The sequence below is a fragment of the Eulemur rufifrons genome, chromosome 19, assembly GCF_041146395.1.
Source record: "Eulemur rufifrons isolate Redbay chromosome 19, OSU_ERuf_1, whole genome shotgun sequence".
In the NCBI taxonomy this organism is placed as follows: domain Eukaryota; kingdom Metazoa; phylum Chordata; class Mammalia; order Primates; family Lemuridae; genus Eulemur; species Eulemur rufifrons.
In genome coordinates, this window is record NC_091001.1 from 95,404,902 (window position 1) to 95,428,266 (window position 23,365).

At 47.9% G+C, this 23,365-nt stretch overlaps 2 protein-coding genes and 2 non-coding genes across 5 annotated transcripts; 1 reads left to right on the top strand and 3 right to left on the bottom strand.

Moving 5' to 3' along the window:
* Positions 1–1,258: 1,258 nt before the first annotated feature.
* OST4 (oligosaccharyltransferase complex subunit 4, non-catalytic) lies at positions 1,259–2,496 on the top strand. Its single transcript, XM_069494162.1, has 3 exons — positions 1,259–1,334; positions 1,461–1,598; positions 2,240–2,496. The coding sequence occupies exon 2, from the start codon at positions 1,462–1,464 to the stop codon at positions 1,573–1,575; it is 114 nt and encodes a 37-aa protein (XP_069350263.1). The 5' UTR covers positions 1,259–1,334; position 1,461; the 3' UTR covers positions 1,576–1,598; positions 2,240–2,496.
* Positions 2,343–18,407, bottom strand: AGBL5 (AGBL carboxypeptidase 5). 2 transcript variants are annotated; one of them, XM_069494161.1, is made up of 16 exons: positions 18,282–18,407; positions 16,901–17,161; positions 16,481–16,652; positions 16,001–16,164; positions 15,251–15,428; positions 14,801–14,979; positions 13,926–14,382; positions 13,287–13,456; positions 12,810–12,945; positions 11,945–12,147; positions 11,135–11,349; positions 5,368–5,523; positions 4,210–4,322; positions 3,855–3,901; positions 3,245–3,378; positions 2,343–2,877 (listed from the first exon to the last, which is right to left on the bottom strand). In XM_069494161.1, the coding sequence occupies exons 2-15, from the start codon at positions 17,113–17,115 to the stop codon at positions 3,330–3,332; spliced, it is 2,454 nt and encodes an 817-aa protein (XP_069350262.1). In that variant the 5' UTR covers positions 17,116–17,161; positions 18,282–18,407; the 3' UTR covers positions 2,343–2,877; positions 3,245–3,329. The 2 variants fall into 2 exon arrangements, with proteins under 2 accessions (XP_069350262.1, XP_069350261.1); XM_069494160.1 differs by lacking the exon at positions 3,855–3,901 and having other exon boundaries at positions 2,616–2,877.
* A 387-nt stretch (positions 18,408–18,794) lies between these two features.
* Positions 18,795–18,867, bottom strand: TRNAA-AGC (transfer RNA alanine (anticodon AGC)). Its single transcript has one exon. It is a non-coding gene; the product is annotated as a tRNA-Ala (tRNA).
* A 334-nt stretch (positions 18,868–19,201) lies between these two features.
* TRNAY-GUA (transfer RNA tyrosine (anticodon GUA)) lies at positions 19,202–19,291 on the bottom strand. The gene is given in 2 exon segments: positions 19,202–19,237; positions 19,255–19,291. It is a non-coding gene; the product is annotated as a tRNA-Tyr (tRNA).
* Positions 19,292–23,365: the final 4,074 nt, after the last annotated feature.

Sequence of the window (23,365 nt, forward strand, 5' to 3'; positions counted from 1 at the left end):
GGGGGAGGCCAGGAGAACTATAGACTACTAAAGGCAGAGAACGTGCTAAGGAGCCACTGGGCTCAAGCATGAGGACAAACTGCTAATGGTCCAGGCCACGCCAGAGAAGCCCATTTTGGGCTAGTGCATCCCCACCTCAGAGCACACAGACAGCAAGTTGGTCCCCTGTCCCAGCCCCATGGCAGCTCCTGTAGAGTTTTCTTTGGCTCAGAGAAGCAGAGGCCTCCCCTGAGCCCCAGCCCCCCCTACCGCAAAGCAACTGGCTTCCATTACCCCTGACAGCTCCAGAGCAACAGCCCAGCCCCCGGCCCCAGCCTGGCTCTGTGCCGTTCCCTTTTACGGTGAAGCTGAGAGAAAGCAAGGAGCGAGGGGGGAAGAAGGTTCTGGCTGGGCATATGGTCGTACAGTTCCAGGGTGCCTCCTTCCTCACCAGAGACCCTTGGTCCTGTACCTGCCGCCACCTATCTTTTTTCTCCTCGGCGCCCCACTCTGCCCCAAACCCACGACCCCTCTTGCTTGGCCCAACCATCCTTCGCCTTCACCATTCCCCTCTTCCCCCTCCCTCACATCCGAGGGGTGATTTCCCACTTGGCCGAAGTCCTACGGTTTGAGTTTTGATTCCAGGAGGGTCCACCCTATTTCCGACGCCCACCTCAGAGGGCGGGGTGGAGGGAGGGAGCCCGGGTAAAACAGGCACTGGTCAGACCACAGGCAGTATCGTTCTACTTGGTTGGATGTGGGTCAGAAAGGCTGGCGCCGGGGAGAGGAGCACTCGGCAGCCCCAGGCCTGTCCCCATTCTACACCGCTTCCCACCTCCCACCCCCGTCCCCGCTGCCCGAGCCAGGGCGGGAACACTGAGGGCAGGACCCAAAGGAAGCACCTGGCTGGGCCGGGCCGGGAAACGACGGGTGGGCAGCAGTTCGGGGGGCCGGGGCAGGAAGGAGGAGTTGGAGCCGAGTATCCCGCCCGGCCCCGCCGTCACACCCTCGCCCTAGCCCACTCCTGGGCTCGGGGAAAGCAGCCACGGCAGCGTCGCTAACCGAGCCCCGGGCCGCGCCAGCTAAGACCAGCTGCGGCCAGCTGTGCGGTGCCAAGCTCCGCCCCACCCCTGAGTCTGTCCCTCCCACCGCAGCCCCGCCCGAGACCCGGCCCCCGGCGAGGGCGGGCGCGACGCGCGGAGCAGGCGAGACGGCGGGCTAGAGAGGCCGTTCGACCGCGCTGCCCGGCCGGAAGTGGCTGGTTTGGGACTGAGCTGGCGCTACGAAGTTCCGGCCCGGGTCTCCTACCTTGGGCTTGTGCGCTGACGGCGTTGGAGCCCAGTGGAGCTGATCAGGTGAGAGGCACGCAGGCGCCGTCCCAGGGCCGGTGCCGCTGTGGCTGGCCCGTGGGGGTGAGGACGGGTCCTTGGGAGGGCGGGGAGTGCGCCAGTCCAAGGCTCAGTCCCTCCTCTTCTCCGCAGGATGATCACGGACGTGCAGCTCGCCATCTTCGCTAACATGCTGGGCGTGTCGCTCTTCTTGCTTGTCGTTCTCTATCACTATGTGGCCGTCAACAATCCCAAGAAGCAGGAATGAAAGTGGCGCTTTTTCCGCCCCAGGTAATGGTCCGGGGCTGTAGCGCCCAGCCCCCAGAGAGCCGAGTGGTGAGGCCACGCCAAGGCCACAGAGTTCGAAACTTCAAATCAGAACGTGTCGGGCCAAGCATGATATAGTCCAGAAGAACTGGGCCCTTTATCCACATAGAGAGTGCCTTGCAATGCCTCGCCCCCGCCTCCTAAATTGGTCCCTGTTAGAATGGGAGTGGATTTCCTAATCCTCAGTACCCATCTTCTTGTAGTCCCCAGCAGGTAGATGCCCAAGTTGGGGGCAGGGTTACAAGGAGGCACTGACACTGGTAGGAACAAAAGTACTGAGGATACCCTTCAGATTGAGGATTTGGGCTCTTCACTTAAATAGTCCTCATTTTCCCAGGTTGTTTAAGCCTTATTTAGGCAGAATTTTTTGGTGAGGGGGTGAAAGTTGTAGAATTGTATTTCCGTGTTGAGGCCAGGGTCACTGATTGAGGGTTTGGCTACTGTAGACCTAAGCCATATGAGAAGGGGGGGACCTGGGAACCAAGTTTAAGCGTGGGTCAAAAATGTAAAGGGGAACAGGCTGAGTGGGAGTTGACTCCCGAAGGATTCCCCAGAGGAAAGCTGAAGCATTTTCCTTACCCCAGGTCTTTCCCCCTCTTTTCTAGGGTTCCAGGACATAGTCTGAGGCAAGATGGAGGGTGTGAGGGGCCTTCACACTTCACCTCATCCCTTCTACCCATCACAACATACAAAGCAACTACACCTGGATTTTTCCAAACAACTTTTATTTCCTCAAAGTCTTCTTTAACCCTATGGAACAAGAAGCTGCCACTGAATAGGGCCCAGCATAGGGGCTGCTTTCTTTTCTACTCCCTCCCCCCAATATAAAAATATAGATAATACATTTTTGTGGTCCCAAAATCTTGTGCTGTGGAGGGAGGGAAGGGGTGGCAGGTTCCTGTTTTGTCCTGTCTCAAGGTGATGCTCTGCAATGCCTCAGACAGTGTGGCTGACATTCCAAGAAGTCATGGTTGTCACATGGAATCAGCAGCTGAGGGAGGGGACTGGCCTATTTCTCACTGTGTTTCCCCATCTTAGGTCTATATCCTGGGCATCAATGTAAAGGCATTATCAGACCCGGGGAGAAACAGTCAGTAGGGGAGATTTAGGGACAAAACAAACCTCAGGTTGGCCCAAGGGCCCCCCACTGTAACAAATCCGGGATGGGGAGTCAGACAGACTACAGGAAATGGGAGAAAAGGCAGGGGCAGAGCGGGGCCGTGGGGGCCTGGCCTGAGGCAGCCTGCAACAGAGAAGAGAGAGGAATCAGGGTAGTGAAAACTCTGCCCCTCTTCTGGTCTGTTAGCCAGGGGCTGGCAGGGGAAAGGTGGAGAGAGGTTAACAAGGGTAGGGATAGCCAGGGTGGTTACTGCACAGTGGTCTGGTGCTGGAACCAGCCAGCTCCTAGGCCTTAGGCCCTAACTAGAAGTTGCTTTTTTGTCTTTTGGAGTGAAGACTGAGGCCATGGTGGGAAAAAAAATCAGGGACTAAATTCTTAATGAAAGTACATTTAGTCTTTGGGGTCAAAGGGAGTAGAGAAGGAAGAAAATTATCTGAATGGCAGAAATGGGAATGAGGGGCTGAGTGAGGGACTGGATCCTGATGCTCACCCTGGTGTAGCAGAGCGGGGTCCCGGCTCCGGCTCACTGCTCTCCCTGGTCCGGGGGGTAGGGGATGTGGGGCCTGAAGAGCCTCTCATCCCTCTGCAAGTCGGCGGTGAGCCCCGGCCCAACCTGGGCCTAGCCTGTGAGGACAGGGGGTGGGCTAAGCGCCTGGATTTTCCATGAACTTTTTGCTTCTAGAGTTTCCATGCATAAGAATGTAGTATAGGGATCAACAGAGGTACTAAGACCTTGAATTCCTGAGTACTGTCTGACGGGGTGAGGTAGGATAACAGCCAGAGAACTCCTAGATTCCATTCACAACTGTGCACTCCAAGTCTTAACTAGGGGTGGCAAAAGGATCCAGCATTTAACCTCTGTGGCTATCTCCATTTAATCTCCAAGGTCTGGCCGAGTAGAGAAGCAATGTGTAGAAAGATGGTAGAGGGTTGGTAGATGTCCCTAGGAGCCACCTATGCCTCAGCCCCTGCCAGAACAGCTTAAGCTTCACCCATGCAGTCAGCTTCTGCCTATATTCAACTTTAGCTAACCTAGCATGGGGATCTGGACTGAAGTGGAGTTGGTGACTCTTCCTAGGAGCAGCAACCAGATATGTTACCTGGGGAATCCGGGACCCCTCCTGGCGGAAACTCTCCTCGGGCAGGTCTGGGCAGAAAGAGAGGAGAAGCTAAGGGCAGGGGCAGGGAAAGCCAAAGCTAGCAGGCTGAGGTTGGGGTGCATCTGGCAGGGACATGGGTTGGAAGCAAGCAAGAGACCTGGCTGGTGGGGATGGTGGGAGGAGGGGGCGCTGGACAGGCATGCACTCAGGCACCAGAGCAGCTGATATGGCTGGGGGTAGAGTCTGTAGAGAAGTGCTGAGCATTGCCCCCCCACCACTACCCAGAGGAACAGTGCCTTGCTGGGTTCTGTCAGAGTTGTTATGCTAGGGACTGGGGAAGACCCAAAAATGTTACCTGCAATCGAGTCCTGATGCAGGGGATTCGAGCTGCAGTCCCTAGCAGACCTTTCCCAATCACCATGACAGCCTCTGGCTTGTCCCCTGAGGACATGAGTGAGCAGCTGCTCCCTAGACAACAGAGGAAAGTGGTCATCAGGGTAGGGGCTACAGAGAAGAGGAGGTAACTTCCTTTAGATCAGAGTTTCTCAACCTTGGCACTGTTGACATTTTGGGTTGGATAATTCTTTGTTGTGGGGAGCTGTCTTTTGCATTGCAGGATGTTTAGCAGCATCCCTAGCCTCTAACCAATATATACTATTTCCTCTGCCGCCTCCCCAGTGTAACTACCAGAAATGTCCCCTGCGGTGCAAAATTGACCCTGGTTGAGGCTCTAGTCTGGTCCAAGGGGTGGAGCAGCAACTTGAAACTAGAATCAGAACCCACCCAAGCTTAACTACTGTGTAAATTTACAGACTTTAGGGCCTACCCCAATCGTACATTTAGCATTTAAGGATCACGTCAGCTCTATGCAAGACTGGTGGATTGATTACACCCATTGAGAGTCAACAGGCTGGGAATAGCGGGCTCAGAGTGAGGTGGAAGATGTTGGACTGGAGTCTTAGAATCATTCCCATCCAATCCTTTACATAGCTGGGTGTATAACTTAAAAGGAGAGTAGACAGCTTAAGTTTTGTGTGAATGATATGGTTACACACAACATTCGCAGTGATGACAGATGGAAGGCCTATGCTTTTTTTCATTCTCCAGTTTTGCTGCCCAGCTCCTGGAGTCAGGGAACTTGGGTAAGTAGCACTTTGCAGGTAGAAAAAGTCCTTAGGTTCCTCAACTGTAAAAATGAGGATCAAATGACATCAAGTGCATAGAGCAGTGCCTGGCACATAGTAAACGCTCAATAAATGTTAACTATTATTTTATTATACAAAGACATTCATTAAATTCCAGCTTCCTGTACAAAAGCACCAGTGTTAGGGGTTTAGGATACCAGGAGGATAACTGATGCCCCTGGTCTGAAGTGGCCTGCATTATAGCAAGTCAAGAAGGAAGTCCAGGTCAGGTGGCAGAGTGGCTGGGGGTTGTTCTTCAAGCCTAGTCAGGAGCCTGGTCTATGCCCTGGGGGGTAGGTAAGGGAAGAGATAGGCCAGTGGGTACAGACCTGATAAGCTGAGTGGATTGGGGAGTAGGCAGGAGCCCAGGTTGTGTGAGGGGGCTGGGCCAGAACTAGCAGGACCTGGGGATGGGGCCAGGCTGCTTGCAGTAGGGCGATGGTTCAGTGGCTGCTGCCGTCGTCTCCTGTCCTGGCTTCGGGGCTCTGAGTGGAAGGGATACAAGCAGATAAAAAGGCAAATAAGTGGGGCACTGAGAAAGCCTTCACTGACCCACTGGCTCCCCTTGCTGAGAAGGTACCTGTTTTCAAGCTTGTCATCAGACCAGCATTCCTCTTCTGAAGTAACTGTAAGATGGGTGGAAAGACCTAATTATCCAGTTCTCAGCCAGCCATCATCCTACCAGTTCATTCTTTTGGCAAAGAAGTTATTGAGCTTGGCTTCTAAAACACAGCTTTCCTAGGTTCTCCTCTTACCTCTTACTGCTCCTCTTAACTCCCAAATCTCTCTCTGGCCCTCTTCTGAAATCCAGCTATAATTGTCTACTGGACATTTCTCTCTGAAAGTCCCCCACAACCAAAACAACTCATTCTCTCCCTTTCATTCTTCCTTCTTGGTGGAAAACCTAGCTGCTGGAAACTTTTGTTTCATCTTTCTACTCCTCCCTTATATTTAGATTTGTGTTTAATCAAATCCTGACAATTCTACCTGTGCATTCACCTGAGTTCTTCCTTTATTCTCCCTCTCCCTTGTCATTGCCAGTGTCCAGATACAGGTATTTAACTCACTCAGGCTTTTGAAGAAAATTCCCTACTGGTCTCCCTAGCTTGAATCTCTTCCCTCTTACCATCTATCTTTTTCACACAGGTGCCAGAAATTAGTATTCTAACACAGAAACCTGATCAAAAATCACTGTGGCTTAGGCAAAGGGGAAATACTGAAGATCTTTTAAAGGATAAAGTCTAAACCTTTTAACATGGCACCTTCAGAGCCCTTCCCACTGTGGTTCCAGACTACACATCCTTTGTAGGATGCTGAGAGAAAGAACAAACAAGAAAGTGAGTGAAAGCCTGTGGGACATTTTGCAGGTTCTAGTCAGAAACAGTGATAAGAAAGAAGGTATGAAGCAAAACAGGCAGATGATATAAAAAATGTCAATGCAATATGGAGAAGGGAAAGATACTAAGGGAATAACCCAGGAGTCTTGCCCCTAATGAGAGTTTCAGGATAGAAGACAAAGTCTGATTGAGGAGAGAGGCCTGATAGGGAAGGCATACGGCCTTTAAAGATGGCATTTCTCTGAAAAAAAAAAAAAAAAAGAAAGATTGCATTTCGATCATCACTTAAAAAGACCATCTTAAGTCCTGGACAGGCCTGCCTGTAAATTTGTGAATGTGAGTACACAGCTTCGTTTCTCATGTTTTGACTTTTGTCCCCTGGTATAATCTAGGCCTTCTCAGTCCCCATTGAGATAAAAAATAAAAGGAGGAGCCCCAACTCTGTATTTCTTGGTTCTGAGCTATAGAAACAGCAGCTTAAGGCTGAGTGCAGAAGTGATATGTGATCAGTTCTGCTTCCAAAGGTTACGAGATGATATTTTATGGTGATCAGCTAGCTATAGGTTCCATTTTGAGGGAGGCAGGATAGTATTGGGGTAAAGATCTGAGAGTGAGCCATACTGACCTCTCCTTGAATGAGTTAGAATGAATACTCCAAGGTCTTACGATTTAGAGGAGCAGTTATTTGACTCATGCCTAGGTCCTGTATCATACCCCCTAAACATCTCTGGAGCTGTCCCTACATGTAGTGCCCCAGATCTTATTGAATCCCTGGGAGGATCACAGATCTGATTTATGTCCTCTAAGGGGTAGAAAGGTGAGACAAGTATTTGCCTTCTAACTTCTTGCCCTTTATTCATTCAATACATATTTGCTGATCACTTCATACGTGCCAAATACAGTGCTAGGTGCTAGGGGAGTAAGATGTGTTAGGAGACACTTGGAGCTTTTGTTTGCAGTGGACAAAGTAAATGTGGTGACAGTGATAGAGGCACTCCTCCTGTGTCCTGGTGACTCATTCCACAGGAACCTCCACTCACCATTAGACGTTGTCTGCTCTATCTAAAGTTATCTGTCAGCTGAGGCAAGGCATTGCAGAGGCCAGGAAAGAGTTTTAGTAACCTCAAGTTTAAGTGCCAAGAGCTGGGAAGGATAAGAGCAGTGGTGATAGGGTGACAGCTGAAGGCTCCTGGTTTTATGCTTAAGTACCTTGTCTGTTGTATCAGTACTCTACTGGGTAGGCTGGAGGGCCAGGGAATAAGTTCCAGTTACCAAGTGAGGACTAGGATGACACAAGTGAGGCACCTAGGGTGCAAAATTGAAGGAGGCACTTGTATGACCCCGACAGCGAGTACCTTCTTAAATTGTGTGTCCTAGGTGCCTCCTGTGCCTCCCCTACTCCTTGCTTTGCTTTAGTCAATATATAACTGCAAAAAGGAGATGTTGGTTTACCTATCACTCTTTCCCCAGCAGGCCCTTCTGTTAGCTGTTTGCATCTGTTGTTGCACAGTACCTTGCAGGCTTTTGACTTCCCTCACTCCATCACTGGATTAGCTATTCTCCAATGCCCTCTTCCTCCTCTGCAGCAACAGCAGCTACTGATAGTACTGTCTGCCCTTCTGAGCCAGGTGGATGGGAACATGACTATGGGCCTGGGAAGGGGGTATTTAGAACATGTTTTGGAGCTGGGGAGAACGAGGTAGAGAAGATCCTGGCACCAAGGTCAGGGGGTGCTAGGAGTGAAGACTTACTCTGAGCTCTTCTAGTCTCCTGTTGGCCTTCTAAAGTGCCATCCTCCCAGCCTCTTGGGATAGAACCCATCAGACTGGTTCCCTGAATCTCTGCCTTAAGTTTCTGGCCAGGCTGCTTAGATCTTTTCTGAAATTCCCTGGATAACCCAATATCATGTTTTGTTCTAGCCAATAAAGGATAGTCATTAATTAAAAGTATAGTTAAATGTGATATAATTTTTATACATTACTGGAAAATTTCTTATAAATAAATTCACAAGTCAAAAAAAAATCCTTGGACGAATCATAATCCCTATTTTGGATTTGAAAAGTATAGCTGGTTTACAGTTAGATTTCTGAGATATGGGGATCATGTTCTTCCTAGCTTGGAAAACAAAGTATGCCTAGATGTGGCAGAGGCCAAAGAGCCAGATGTGTAGAACCAGGAAATGTCACAAAACAACAGTATAGGCCAGATCACACTAGACAAAGATGTTTTCCCAGGTGTTGGTTGAAGATACCAAGTCCAAATGCCAGTCTGCATTATGGCCCCTATCCCAAACCAGGGCCGATTTCTCATCCTGGGGTCAACAGGGATTTTAAGAGATGAAGCTGCAAAAATCAGCACCAGCAAATGCCCAGGGGAACATAGGACTCAAGATTACTTGGATCTCACCTTTCAACCCCTTATAGTGTTCCTGTTTGGTATTATTAGTAACCCTTGTATTGACCCCTTGACTTTAGAGACAAAGTTTCCTACTCCTTACAAATATTTATGCAAGTCCCTGGGGTGTCTGTACTCAAGCCAGCTCTTTTTCTGCTTCTAAACTCATTCACCTGGGGAACATACCTTCCCTCAGTAAATTTTACCTGGCACCCCCATATGTGGATGACTCCTAGATCTCCAATCCTGTCATCTTGCCTTTTCTATAGTTCTGTCCCTTTTTGCCTGCAGGGCATCTCCTTATAGATAGTCCATGGCATCCAAGCATGTCTGAGATAGATAACTCATCACTTCTTCTTCCAACAAATATCTTTTTTTTTTTTGAAACAGAGTCTCGCTCTGTTGCCCAGGCTAGAGTGAGTGCTGTGGCGTCAGCCTAGCTCATAGCAACCTCAAACTCCTAGGCTTAAGCGATCCTACTGCCTCAGCCTCCCGGTAGCTGGGACTACAGGCATGCGCCACCATGCCCGGCTAATTTTTTCTATATATTTTAGTTGGCCAGATAATTTCTTTCTATTTTTAGTAGAGACGGGGTCTCGCTCTTGCTCAGGCTGGTCTCGAACTCCTGACCTCGAGCTATCCACACGCCTCGGCCTCCCAGAGTGCTAGGATTATAGGCATGAGCCACCGCGCCTGGGCTCAACAAATATCTTAATGTCACTGTGACTTTTTCCTTTAGCTTGTAGACTTGAAGCCATCTTACTTCCTCTCCTATCACTGATTCCTGCTGCTTCTGTTTCTAATACTTGTATTTATCTCTCCTTTCCAGGCCCTAGTACAGCCTGTTGTCATCTCACGTGTAAATTATTGCAAGGCTCCTACCTCCCTTTCCTGTCCAATATGTATATTTCACAAAAAGTCTCTTACTTTTGTTCCCATTACTCCTAGAAGCACACAATTGTTATCATATGTCTCAGTTAATTCTTAATCCTTGTTCTCAAAATATTTCAACAACTTATCACCTCTCTTCACCTAATATCCTTGGTAAAGGGCTTGGTCTTTTGCATACCACCTAGGTATATATGCTTTTTGTCTTCTCTACTCACCAGCTCTGTTCCTGTTCTGGCTGTCTTTTCTCATTTCTGGAATGTTTTTGTCAAACCATATACTACCCATTCTTCAAAACTGTTTCTTAGCTGAACATTCTTTGCCTAGTCACCCTTGTGTTTATCTACCACAATAGCTCCCGAAGTCCCCTGGATGTTTATAATATGTGTGCTTTTATGTCATATTTACTGTCCTGTTTCCTCTATTAAGTTTCAAGTCAATCAACCAGGAAGTATTCAATATTGACTATGTATATTTTCTATTATTTACCTGGGGAAATAACAGAGAAACAATACACACCCCTCACCTCAAGGAGCTCAATGCAGCGTTTTGTATTGGGAGAGGGGCAAGGAGGATGTCAATAAAATACTAATTAAGAACTGCCTTGAATCTTCCAGTGACAACCTAGAGAAGGCTCTTTACTATTTCCTTTTTTAGTCAGGGAAGGAAAATTTGTGGTGCTGATGAAGGAGTTCCAGAAACTACAAGTTAAGAGCTAGGAGAGGATGACCAAAAAAGAAAGAAAGGAAAAGAAATAGAAAAACTTTATCGAGATTTTAACATGAGAAACTAGGTATACTGGAGCATGAAAGGACATAAATTTGTATAACTTAACAGCTGTGCAATCTTGGACAAGCCACTCTTAAACAGCCTCAGTTTCTTCATCAGAAAAATGGAAACACCATCCATCTCATAGGGTTCTTGTGGGGATTAAATGAAATTGTATATGTAATACTGTCTTGTTAATTGTTAAATGCTATTTAAATGTGAGCCATTATTACTACTTTACTACTCTCTTTCAAATGCAGTAAACGAAAGTGTCCTTTCCCAATGAAGATAGAATCTCAAAGAATGGGGCTTGGAATATAAGCAGAGATAATCAGGTTGCATAATAGAACATCTCAATGGTCAAAGCTGGTAAAAACCATTGCTTTCTCCTCTGTGGTTTCTGTAACTAGTTGAGCAACTGTGCCCACTGCTGGACTAATGTTTTATCCCCAGAAACTTCCCTGGCTCCTACCATGCGCTGAAACCCAAGATACCCAGGACTCCCACCTGAGGCCACAGACAATACTGCTCCGGAGTCATGCCGCAAGGAACACCAAGGTCGCAGGAGAGGCTGCAGATTCTGCTACAAACTAATTTTATTGATTCACCCCTTGGTCCCAGGCCAAGTATATATCTTCAAGCTCTCACTTCCCCCAGCAATGCCCCAAACAACCGAACACATGTTGCAGGGGCTCCCAGACTGGCTTACCTCTGACAGGGCCCAGCACCCGATGGTTGACCTTTTGGGTGCTAGAGCCCAGGCCTGGCAGCCCTGCAGGCCGACTGCCATGAAAAGGAAAGCTGGGGGAGTTCTTCATCTGTGGAGAATTTTGTTGGCTGCTGCTGCTACCACCAGCACTTGTGCCAGTGCTAAAACTTCGTGCCCGGCTCAAGGTATTTTCAGAGCAGGAAACGGGCAATCCACTGCAAAGAAGCAGATGCCAGTTAGCCCTGGGCCAGGAAGGTTGTGTCCCAAGGCTTTCCCCAGGGGCTGATGCTCAGTAAAGCTTCACCTCTGGGGTAAAAAGGCACAGGGACCCATTCTAAGGGAGAAGTAAGGAATTCATGTCCCTGAGTGAGGTATCTAACCTGGGGCTTACCAGCTAATCTCAGAATGTTATAAGGGCCATCCCTTAGCAGCTTTATCTCCCAATGAATTGCCCCCTTACTACCTTGGCACTGGCCCTTAAACTCCCCTCAGTCAGTCATTCACAACCACTGGAAGCTGAGGCCTGCCCTACCCCAACCAGTTATATTTGATCTTGTGCAGGGCTCTGGAGCAAGGAGTTCCCTAGCCTACTTTTCAGATATCTTAGAAGTATGTAGCTTCAGGAAAAAGAGAAGAAGATCTCATTCTCAAAATATGAACGAATCTTACTAATTTTAGTTTACCCTGAAAATATTCACCACATGGTACTTTTAGGAGGAGGGAAAGAATACAAAAATCCCTTGAAACTCCTAGCTCTAGAGCCCTGTCCCACTTTCCTACCCTTTCTCCCTTCCATCCTGCTGGTCTTACTTGTGACTTTTGGGTGGAGTTCGAGAGCCCCTCTTCTTGTTGACACCCACATTCATAGTGCTGCTTAGGCCTCGGCTGTTGCGCACATGTTTTAGCATCCAGGCCCGTAGGTTAGTGAGGCTGCTGTGCTCTGACAGCACAATCCGAGGCCATGGATTACACTCTGCCATGTCCAGAGCTGCGATGGCCATAGCTCGTCCCACCTGTGGGGAAGTCCAGTCTGGCTCAGCATCTTGGTCCTCCAGTCTAGGCTGCTGTGTGGGAGTGGGGTGCACAGCACAGTGGAAGGGAAGGAGAGGCCAGATCTAAAATTTGCTCAATGGGAACCCTAACCTTTGTGCCCAGGCTGTTTATCTCAAGTGGATTTAGAACTGTTCCCTAAGCCATTGCCCATTTTAAGTCCCTCATCCTTTATGAACAGGAGTGGGTATGCTTTCTGTCTGGCACCATGAAGGAATTCTCCGAGCAGAAGGGGTTTGGCTCTCTTTTGGAACCTGCATCTCTTTCTACTCCTCTGATGTGTCCTAGGATAATGGAAGTCATCGAGACCATGCTAGTGCGGGTGCTTTTGAGCCCAGGACTGAATAAACCTGATAGGATGAGGAAGACAAGCTCAGAGGCGAAGAATCTGACTTAGATGTGCTAGGGGATTTTCTGTGGTGTGGAGTCAGAAATAGTGCCTATTCATCCTCTCAATACCATTAGAGTCAGAGTCATACTCCTGTTACTGAGGAAAGTAACCAAAGTGGTGAGAAGACCATAGTGGTGAGCCATCTCTTCACAATATCTTAGAGTCAGGCAGAGGAGTGAAGATCTTTCTAGACTTGGAGGTTCCCCCTTTTCCACTTATCCCATGTATTCATACCTGCTCAAATAGTTCCACAGTGTATCTGGAGGGGAAAGCCGGCGGGGGAGGAGGGCTGGCACGCCCATTGTCATGGCAGGCAGCAGGGATGCTGTTTACTGAGCGTCCAGTGTTGTAGTTGCATTCAAGTGTGTAGCTAAGACACAGAGACCTTTATCAGTGTCCTGCCTGAACAGACATCAGGACACAACCACAGTGGACAGCTTAGATAGTCTAAGAAGGTAATCACTTGGAAAAAAGAGAATGCAAATAGAAAGTGCTAATAACCCCCAGCAACTTAGCAACTGACCTTGGCAATATACCATATACCCAGGAAGTCCCCCCAAAATAGAGTCCTAGACAAAACACAATAATGGTAATCGTGAAGTTCTCTTTTGAGAGGACTCAGGCAGTCCCCTGCCTCTTAAACATCCTGGACTGGGTATTGTTTTCTTTAGGGAAGCTACTTAATCAACTATATCCCAGTTTCCACCCAACCTGTGAATTATCCCTGAGGCTTTGTAGATTGCAACACGGCCGCTTCCCTCTTTAGACTGGCCATCTCTACGGTCTCGGGCATACATGTTCTTCTCTGAGAAATTACAGCCCTGGAAGTCGAAGTGGGCTGAGTTCAAGGAGATGAGCTTTGGATATAGCATGTTTTCCACCTATATTTGGGGAGGAAAAAACCAACTCAGAAGGAGCGACAGAGAGAAAGAAGGGACAAAGGTCAAGGAAGAGATGGCAAGCATGGGACACAACAGATACCATCACAACCATCTAGTAATCAACATTTCTTGAATTCTCACTCTTGGACACTATTTCTAGGTGTTTGGAAGCATTCCACTTTCTTTTAAGTTCTTAGCTTCTTCCTTTCAACAATGCAAAATTTTCCTTCTCCCCTAGATTTCTAAACTCTCGAAAAGACTATGATGCAGACAGCTTGACCCTCACTAAAAGGTCATGATGTAATGACTGGACACAGGTCCCTATGCCATCTCTTCTTGGCCCTTCAAAGCTCATTCAGGAAGGTAGGCCTTCCTGCTGTAAGGCTACCTTCCCTCTGTTCATGCCCTAACCCTTATCTCCCAACCTGCAACACTTCCCACGCTCACATGACATTTGTAGCCCTCCTACCTGGGTGTTCTCATCACTAAAGCTGTTTCCATACATGAAGCAGCCCCTTTTGGAAGCATGTCCATGCAGGTCCACATAGTAAGCAACCCCACTCTCTTTGGGGGGGATGGTATCAGGGGCTGGCCCCTCAAGTTCAGTAGACTGTTGTGGCATAATCCACATACTGCTGGGCTTCTGTTCTGCTGGCTCTGTCTGGGTCCAAGCCTCAGGGTTATCCCCATCAGATAAGCACCCATGGTGAGTTTCATTTTGGAGATTGTTGGCTTTCTCAAGGTCAGAAAGAGGACCATCACAAGGGATATGGGGACTGAGGTGGTGCTCAGAGGGACTCTGGGAGTTCAGACGAGAATGCACATGGTGGTAGAGAAGCACAGCTTTAGCCCCATAGATGGCTGGGTGCAGGACGGCATCAGGCTTCAAGTACTGACGGTTCAGATTCACTCCACGTGAGTCCGTGCTGTAGGAAAACAACGACTGAAGCAGGGTCTAGAAGACTGGGCAGTGAAGAGACATTAGAGTAGATGAAAAGGAGACAGAGAGACTGACTTAGAAAATCAGAGGCTGAAGTTGCATTAGGAAAGAAAGAATTGAAGACAGGCCCCCTCCTTGATCTGCTGTCACCGCTACCATAGAAACCTACAAATAGCTTCCTCTACTCAGATGGGCCTACATTCATCCTAGTTTTGCTCCTTCCCAGGAGTGCCGGTAGGTGCGATCTGCCTTCTCAGGTCACTGGAAGATGAGATGGGTTTGCCCTTGTTAGGATGCAAAAGGATTGGGAACACAGGAGAAGCTAGAAGGCTGACAGTGTTTCACTGAGATGCAGTACATGAGGGGGACTGGGAACAGTCCAGACGGGTAGGGAGGCCACTTACCGGTAGTGGCCCCGGACCACACCATCAGGGTTCAACATGGGAATCAGCTTAAAGACAAAGAGGCGACGTAGGGTTTGGGCCCGTGGGTCATCAGGTCGAAGGATGAAGTCCAGAAAGCCATTGAAGACGAAGCTAGATGGAGTCTCCCCAGGGTGTACCCTACTGCTTAAGAAGAATATCTGAGGTGGAAAGGAGAGCAGACATTAAGTTAGTTACTCTATAGTCCTACTCTGACAGTATATTGGGGGAGAGGGGCATGGATGAGGCAGAAATAGCCATTGGATTTCCAGCTGGCTGAGTCTGCAAGTAGAGCAAGAGCCATCACCCTTGCCTCGGGTTGCAGGCCAAGGCTGTGTCCAAGATGCCTAGAGATAAGATAGCCATAAGCCACTAACAGTGCTTGGAACCAGAGAAAAGCCAAAGAACTACCTTTATGCTATTCCCACTCACCCTCTTGCCTGTGAAACGGAATGGTCGGGGGGTGCTGGTGTCAGGAAATAGCTGCTCTAGACGGGGCTCTCGATCTTCTCGAAGCCCATGGCAGGAAGTAATCGTTAGCAGATCCACACGAAGTCCATCCAGAGAATAGCAAAGGAGCTCCCGGTGGTAATAGATGGTATCTAGGGGACTGTAGGGATAAAAATCATTAAGCCAGAAGTCCCTAAAATATCCAGCAAGAGGTGAGCTTTGCCATGACCTCAGAATTTATAAAATCTGATCCTTCATCCTAACCTTTGGGGCCTTACAGTCCCTTACAATGTTAAATGAGGCTAATGATTTGGGTGGGTTTGCATTGCCAGAATGCAGAGTACAAGACAGGGTGAACTTACTGTTTTTCCTTCAGTTTGTGGTTCCCTAGCATAGATTACTTTGTGCAGACAAAGAGAATGGCCCTCTGTGGAGGCAGGTAAAACAGGTGTGCTGAGCAATGGCAGTGCTGGCTAAATTCTGAATAACTGATGGGAGCTGACATAGTAAAAGGCATGAACTGGGCAAGTGAAAGAGTGGAGTGTAGGTGGACGTATGCTGAGAACATGGTTACACAGAAATATATTTTTCAAAGACACCCTAATACCCACATTCTGTACGGAGAAAAGACCGAGGAAGTTTTGGTTCAGACCTCTTAGGGCAAAGTCCAGAAGTAGCAGAGGTGCTGTCTGATCCAGGACTATGTGGCAGGAGTAAGAATGGGGATGGTACCTGCTGTGGGTAGGGTGGTTCTCCGGAAAGCGCTGGTCTAGCTGGTTTAGCAAATCCTGGCAGTCACTGTAGGAGAAGGGGTAGCAGAAGGCGAAGAAGGTGGTGGCCCCACGGCCCTCCACAAAACGGTGAACAAAGGATAACACAAACTGTGTCTCTGTCATCTGAGGAGCAGAGGAGGAAGAAGGAGGCAACATGCCATCGGTGTCAGAATGGAGCTCCTACTGGGGCCACCAGGAGCTAACCTCATGCCCTTATCACCTTTGCCAACTTCCCTCCCTCTGATACTTTCCGTCTGACAACCAGCTCCTTCTAGGCTTCCTGAGGCAGGGGCTCATCTTGGACTCTGGCTAGCACTCAGGGAAAGCTAAAACCAAAACCTGGTGTTCTGCCTGCCTCTGTATCAAGGGCAAACTCCTCTTTACTTTCTTCTCCACTTTCAGCACCCAAGTCTTTCTTTCCTCCTCAGGGAAAACTTACTTCAAAAGTAGGCCGGTCTCGAATGCGTTCCCACCGTGGCCGGGTCGGCAGTGTGCGCACAAAGGGGGCCATGCCCTGGGAATACAGCTTGCTTTGCTTGTTCATGTTCATAATGTTGATCTTGATGAGTTTTCCTGGAGTTCCTCCCCGGACACTGAAGTAGAACCATGACCTGAGGGCCAGAGTGGAAGAGATAGGTATATATTGGAGGGCTGGCGATAGGATCTGTGGAAGAGCTGGAGCAAGCCAAACTGGGAAAGGACTATTTAGCAAGGAGGGAAAGAGGCAGGAGGGGTTGCAAAAGGAAGAATAGTTTGCTGGTATGAACAGGCAAGTCAAAGGGCTAACTGAGGCATGGGTTTGGGGTCTTGGACATTCCCTCTCTTTTCCTCCTTCCACCCTCCATTTCTTTCCTCATACCTGTTCCCATTCTCAAATTCCGTTTCAGCACAGTCTGGTCGTGTCCACACGTTGAATTCATAGTCAGGGGAAGAGGCAATGCCACCAGTAGGGGCTGATGCCCCACCTCCTATCCCTTCCCCATCACTAGACACAGATTCCACCTTCTCCACATGGGCTAGGTTCCCCGAATCAAAGCGCGAACTGAACAGCAATCCCCCACAGCGCAGCTCCATGGTGGGGCTGGGAAAGCATCCTCCTGCTCCACGCTGGCCCTGAGAGCTGGGGAAAAGTGAGGGTGAGGGTAGGAAGGAAAGAGAAGAAAAATGGAAATGAGTTTTTTGGGTATCTGGATAATTGAAATCTATTCTTACGGAGTGTCCAACGAAGCAAAAGGCGCTCTCTCCCATAGAAAACCAAATGGCCTTCCAGCAAAGTAGAGAAATCAGCACTTTGTCCCCCACACTAAGGGATATAACTGACTTAAAGGGACACCTTTAACTACATCTTGGCTGTTCTCAAATCAAATACTCAGTGACTTAACCATGTTGAGAAACACTAGACTCTAATAAGCTTCTTTGCAGCCCAAAGATTAGAGGATATAATCAGAGAGGTCAGATTTCCCAAACCTAGCCAAGATACACCCACAACACGTGGCCATCTTTAGAGATGGGCCATTCTGGATCTCTGTTTCCTAGATTCGCTCTGTGCTTTCCAGCGCAGGGTAAAGAGAAGAACCAAGTTTTTAAGTTTAAATGCGTAGCTTCCTGTCTTTACTCCTCTGTTCTCACAAGTACTGACCAGACGTTCTGTTGATCCTCCCCTCAGGAGCCCTGGAAGGGCTGGTTCTTCCTTTTTTTGTTCCTACCCTATGCCGACTAGAAAAGCGTGGCCTTCGCCAAGTCAAAGGAAACTGGGCAGATGCCACCTGCTCACCTAGCGACTGAATTCCAGTTAGGGCACGAGTCTATACAACCCCCTCCCGCCCTGAAAGCACTGGACCCCTGCAAAAGCTACCCTGGTAGTTGTGGGTGAGCAGTGGGTGTTATAGGCACCCCTAAAAAAGGTGGGTGGTAGAGTCCCATTCGGGGGCAGGGGGGTGGCTTATCGACCCTCCATTCGAGGGCTCTCACACTGACGGGGCTTGCCCTGAGAGGGCAAGGGGAGGGTCGGGAGGGGCTGGGAGGCAGGGGAGGGTCGAGACAGACTCACGCTGGAGGGGGGGCAGGAAGGCAGGGCCTGGGGGTCAGAGATGAGGCCACAGGAGTGGGGGTGAGGCCGGGGAAGCGCGCCGAGGGGCAGGGAGGGCGGGTGGCGTTCGAGAGGGGCTCGGGCTGAAGGGGCTGAGAGAAGGGGGCGGGGCCGGGGCCGGCGGGGCCCGCAGTAACGCAGAGCCCCTCACCTCTCTCCGGGCCGGTGGTCCCGCTCCCTTTCCCGCTAGCGAGGCGGCACCTCGGGCCCCGGCACCCGGGCCCTCCACCCGGGACCCAAACAAAACCCGAGCTCCTCGGTGCCGGGACCCCGCTCTGCCAGGAAACAAGAAGTCTCACGCCTATTGGCCGCGGTTGCAGCTGGCTACCCGCCCAGTAAAGCTCACTACCATTGGTCAGCACGCAGGGTTCCTCGCACGTTAGTGGGTACCTGAGCTAGTGCCGTTTGGGGTCCCTGGCGGGCTGGCCCAGCCGGAGGATTCTAGCAGCTGCTTCTAAGACGGTTAACGGCCTGCCGGGAGGCGGAAAAGACAAGGTGACCGAGCGAGAAACTGGAAAAGACTCACCTGTGAAATAAAAGGACATCGTGTGGTGCAATTCATTGCTTAGTGCGATCCCTGTGTACATAATGAAACATCGTAAATGTGGTTCAGGCGATTTCACTCCCACTATTCAGTGCTTTCGTGAGAGGGCAAAAAACCACGTGGAGGATGCGGGCATCGATCCCGCTACCTCTCGCATGCTAAGCGAGCGCTCTACCATTTGAGCTAATCCCCCAGCTGGTGTGACTTCTCTTCTTTTTACCTTACGGTTGTTTTGCGATGTCCGCAAACTGGGGATCAACAGTAGTTTAGGGTATTTATTTAGCAGAGAATACTATAAGCAAGATATATTAAATAGGCATATAATAATACACTTAAGCAATACAATAAAAGCTAATTTTGGGACACATGTTACTGTATCTCTGCATCTAACGCACAAGAGAGCTTTACTGTACACTACTTAGTATATGTGTCTTACTATCAGTACTATGGAAAGTCAACGGACAGCCTGTAAGTACACCTCCCCATGGGATAGTTGGATTAAATTGAGACAAAAAAGTCACACGAAGTCCTTCGAGCCGGAATCGAACCAGCGACCTAAGGATTGCCGCAACCTCATCCACTACAGTCCTCCGCTCTACCAACTGAGCTATCGAAGGCTCCGCTGCTTTGGGGCCCTGCCGATTACCCTCTAATGCTTATCGAGGCCGCATTCTTCCAGGGATTAAGGGGTTTTAAATTTGATTCCCACTTTTTCTAGTTATAGGAGCCTGCCACGGCAGGAGCCCCTTTTATCTCACAGAGCAGAGAAAGCTGGAGACGGAAAGGCGAGGAAAGGACGCTATCAAAAGACCCGGTTCCCAGCTCGGAACGAAGGAAACAGGGCTTGCGCTTCTCGGACATTTCCCTGCTTTTTACAAAGCGCTGCCAGCGCGCGGGCAGTTTCCACAGGCTGGCGAACGCCCAGCGAGTCGCCCGCGTCCCGGAGCCCCCAGGCGGCTTTCCCCAAGGTGTGCCCGCGCACACTGGCTTTGCGGCCACAACGCGCAAACCCCGTTTGCAAAGCCGATGGAACACTTTTGCTGTCCTGACGTGAAGGACATTCCTTCAACTAACGACCGTTTCATCGGCATCTATTCATCTTGACTAGAGCAAGAAAGACACAGGCCACCGAGCGCTCGAGGCAGCAGGGCAGCGCAGGATCCGGCAAGTGTCCCCGGGATTCCGGGAGCGGCCGGCGTGGCCGCGAGGCCCAGGAGGTGAGGCGGCTGCTATGCGCCGGGCATGGGGCCGCGGGGCTGGAGGACAGGTTTTCCCGCCCTCGGAAGTGCTTACAAGCCAAAGGGATTCCTCTGCAGCAGGCCTCGGGATGGACACGCACGTAGGGTCGGGGTCGGGGCGGCCCTACAGTGCTGGGCACAGGCCACTGGTCTCCCTTGTGAGTTTATGCACAGGTCCGCTTACCCTCGGGCAGTCGTGGGTTCCCCAGGGCCAGGGAAGGGTCTTCTGCCTCGTTTGAGGCCCCTCCCCTGCCACTGTGGCTATCTAGATGTCTTCTGTGGGGTCACGGACTGACCCCATATGGTTCTTCCCCCACCTCTGTTCCTATCCCGCTCACACCTTCACCTCTGTTCCACGGGCCTGCAGTGTCAGTCCACAGCCCTTTGCCCACCGCAGCTACCGGGTTTTTAAAACAAAGAAGCAAACCTAAACCCGAGTCCTCTGTGAAGCCTTGCTGCGTAGTCTGGCGGGGTGGGAGTGCGGGGAGATCTGGCCTAGGTTTCCAGCTCTTGGCCAACTGCCTGTGCCACCTCGAGCCACCTTTGCCTGGGCAAATCCAGGTCGGGTGATGGTTTCGCACCTTGCAGCTCCAACGTTTGATGGTTTCTCTCAGGCTGAGCTTTAAATCCAAAGACTTCTGCTAAGACAGAGCACAACGCGACTTTCTCCCTTGTGACCATGCACAAAGCAAGAAGTTAACATCTTCCCGTTGATTTCTTGGTTTAACTTCATTCTGCTGGTGCAAATGCTGCCACGGTGTCTGAGAGCTGTAGCCTGGGGCGGTATTTCTTGGAATGGCATTTAGTACTCTGAGTGATATATTCATTCTCTCTCTCTCTCTTTCTCTCTAAGGAATATATTCATTCTCTCTCTTTCTCGAGCTAGGAAGCAGAACATCTTTTATTATTTTGCCTTTTTAAATATTAAGGTGAAATTCACATAACATACAATTAACCATTTTAAAGTGAACAATTCAGTGGTATTTCGTACAAGGACAGTGTTGTGCAAATATTACCTCTCTCTAGTTTCAAAACTTTTTTTTTTTATCACCCCAGAACACCCTGTACCCTTTAAGTAATCACTCCCCATCATCACTTTCCCTTATCCCCTGGCCACCACTAATCTGCTTTCTGTCCCTATGGGTTTGCCTATTCTGAGATCTCATATAAAAGAAATCATAAAATATGTGACGTTTTGTGTCTGATTTCTTTCATTAACATAATGTTTTTGAGACTCATCCAAATTGTAACATATATTAATACTTTGTTCCTTTTTATGGCTGAATAATATTCCATTATACATCAGTCCATGATCCTACCAAAGACACCTAGGCATCCACAGTATGTACAATATTCTCTTGTAGTATGGATATTCTACAATTTGTTCATTCATTCATCTATTGGTGAACATTTGAGCTGTTTCCACCATTTGGCTGTTATGAATAATGGTGCTGTGAACATTCATGTACAAGTTTCTGTGTGGACATATGTTTCATTTCTCTTGGGTATATACCTAGGAGTGGAATTGCTGGGTCAAATGGTAATCATATGTTTAAATTTTTGAGGAACCACTGAACTGTTTTCCACAGTAGCTGCGCCATTTTACATTCCCATCAGCAATGTATGAAGATTCCAATTTCTCCACATCCTTGCCAACACTTGCTTTCTGGGTTTTTTAAAAATTATAGCCAATATTTCAGTAAACTGAGCTCAACTAATTATAAGCATTTTCTATGTAATTTAAGATACTTTAAAATCACTATTTTTTCCCTTTATGGCCATCATTTATTAAAAACTAGTCATTGAGACATTCTTATTGAAAGAGCTAAAACATTTTTCCCTGTAGCTTGTAGCTGACCCTCTGATAAAGGTACGTATAGAATGCTACAGAAACATAGAGAAGCTATTTGGGAAAGGGGAAGAGAGGGAGTGAGAGAGGAAATCAGTTTCTCAGTGGAGGTAGTGACAGAGCAGAGCTGAATTTTGAAAGATAGATAGGATTTACATTGAATAGAGTGGACATGAGGCAACAATCGCTGGGAGACGGAAATATAGGATCCTGGTCATGGAGACAGGACAAAAGATGAAAACTGAGCAGAGACCAGGACAAGATGGAACTTTCATGCAGAAATAATTTGAACAGCAATTTCTTATGTGTCAGAGTCCTCTCAATTCTAACAATTCTGTTATTCATAGCAGTTGTATGAAAATCTGGGAAAATCACCACGTGATGGAGAAAGTTTAGCTAAACAATAATTTAGTAAAGACTGATTTGGCACCAAGGTAGGGGCTAACACTAATGAATTAAAGTGTGGACTTTAATACTGTGGTTATCAGTTAAAATCCCTTTTTAAAAATAGGAGATGTTGCAAGTGAGTTTGAATGAATAGGTATTTCCAAGATTGGATAAGATCATACAGCTTCAGGGTCTAATTTAACTGATAAGTGATCCACTCTTGATCATTTGGGCTTCAGTATTAGAGAGAGAATTCCATTCTTCCATCATAATTCACTTATTTGGTTCACATGAAATCTTTTAATCATTTTTGAGTTGTCATATGCAATTGAATTTGGCCATGATTGCCATCTTCATGTGAAAAATGGTAGAAAAACCCGTAGAAACATTTAAGAATTTACTCTAATATTTGAGAGGATTTCAGTATTCTACCTTTACTTAAAAGTTTTGTATTGAAGTTGCAAGTCTGGCCAGATGATGAGCTTTGAAATAATCCAAGTATAAATTCCCTTTATGTTGACAGGTTCATTTAATGAATTGAATCAGTTAATGTACCATGTAGGGAATATAGTAATATAATTCATCTATTTGGTGCATGAGTGACCCCGAATTTTAAACATTGTGAAATCACCATTTGAATAGCCATTTTCCATCTTTTGGTTTCACCATAATTTATTGAAATATTTGTCTTCTTTTTGGACACTTAGTTCATATTCAAATTTTCATTATAAATACCACTACAATGAATCTTCTTGTACATAAATCTTTGTCTATATTTCTGCTTACTTCTCTAGAATATATTTTTAGGAGTAGAATTACTTGGTCAAATAGTATGAACCTTTTAAACCTTTTGATAAATATTGCCATATTACTTGCCAGAAACAATATACTAATTTCTATCATGGCATTTACTGAGCATATTATCATTAAAAAAAAAATCTTTGTTGATATGATGGACAAAAGTAAGTGGTATCTTATTTTAAATTTGCACTTCTTTACCAATGAAGTTGACCCTTTTCCAAGTCTATTGTTCATTTGCATTTCTTTTATGAATTATGTCTTTTGTTCATATTTTTATTGCTATGTTTAATACTTCTCTTATTGATTTGTAACAGTTCTTTAACATTAAGGAAGTATTTATTATATATTTGCTGCAAATATTTTCCTCTAGTTTTTTGTTTTTTAAATTTTCTTTTATGGTGGTTTTTGATATATAT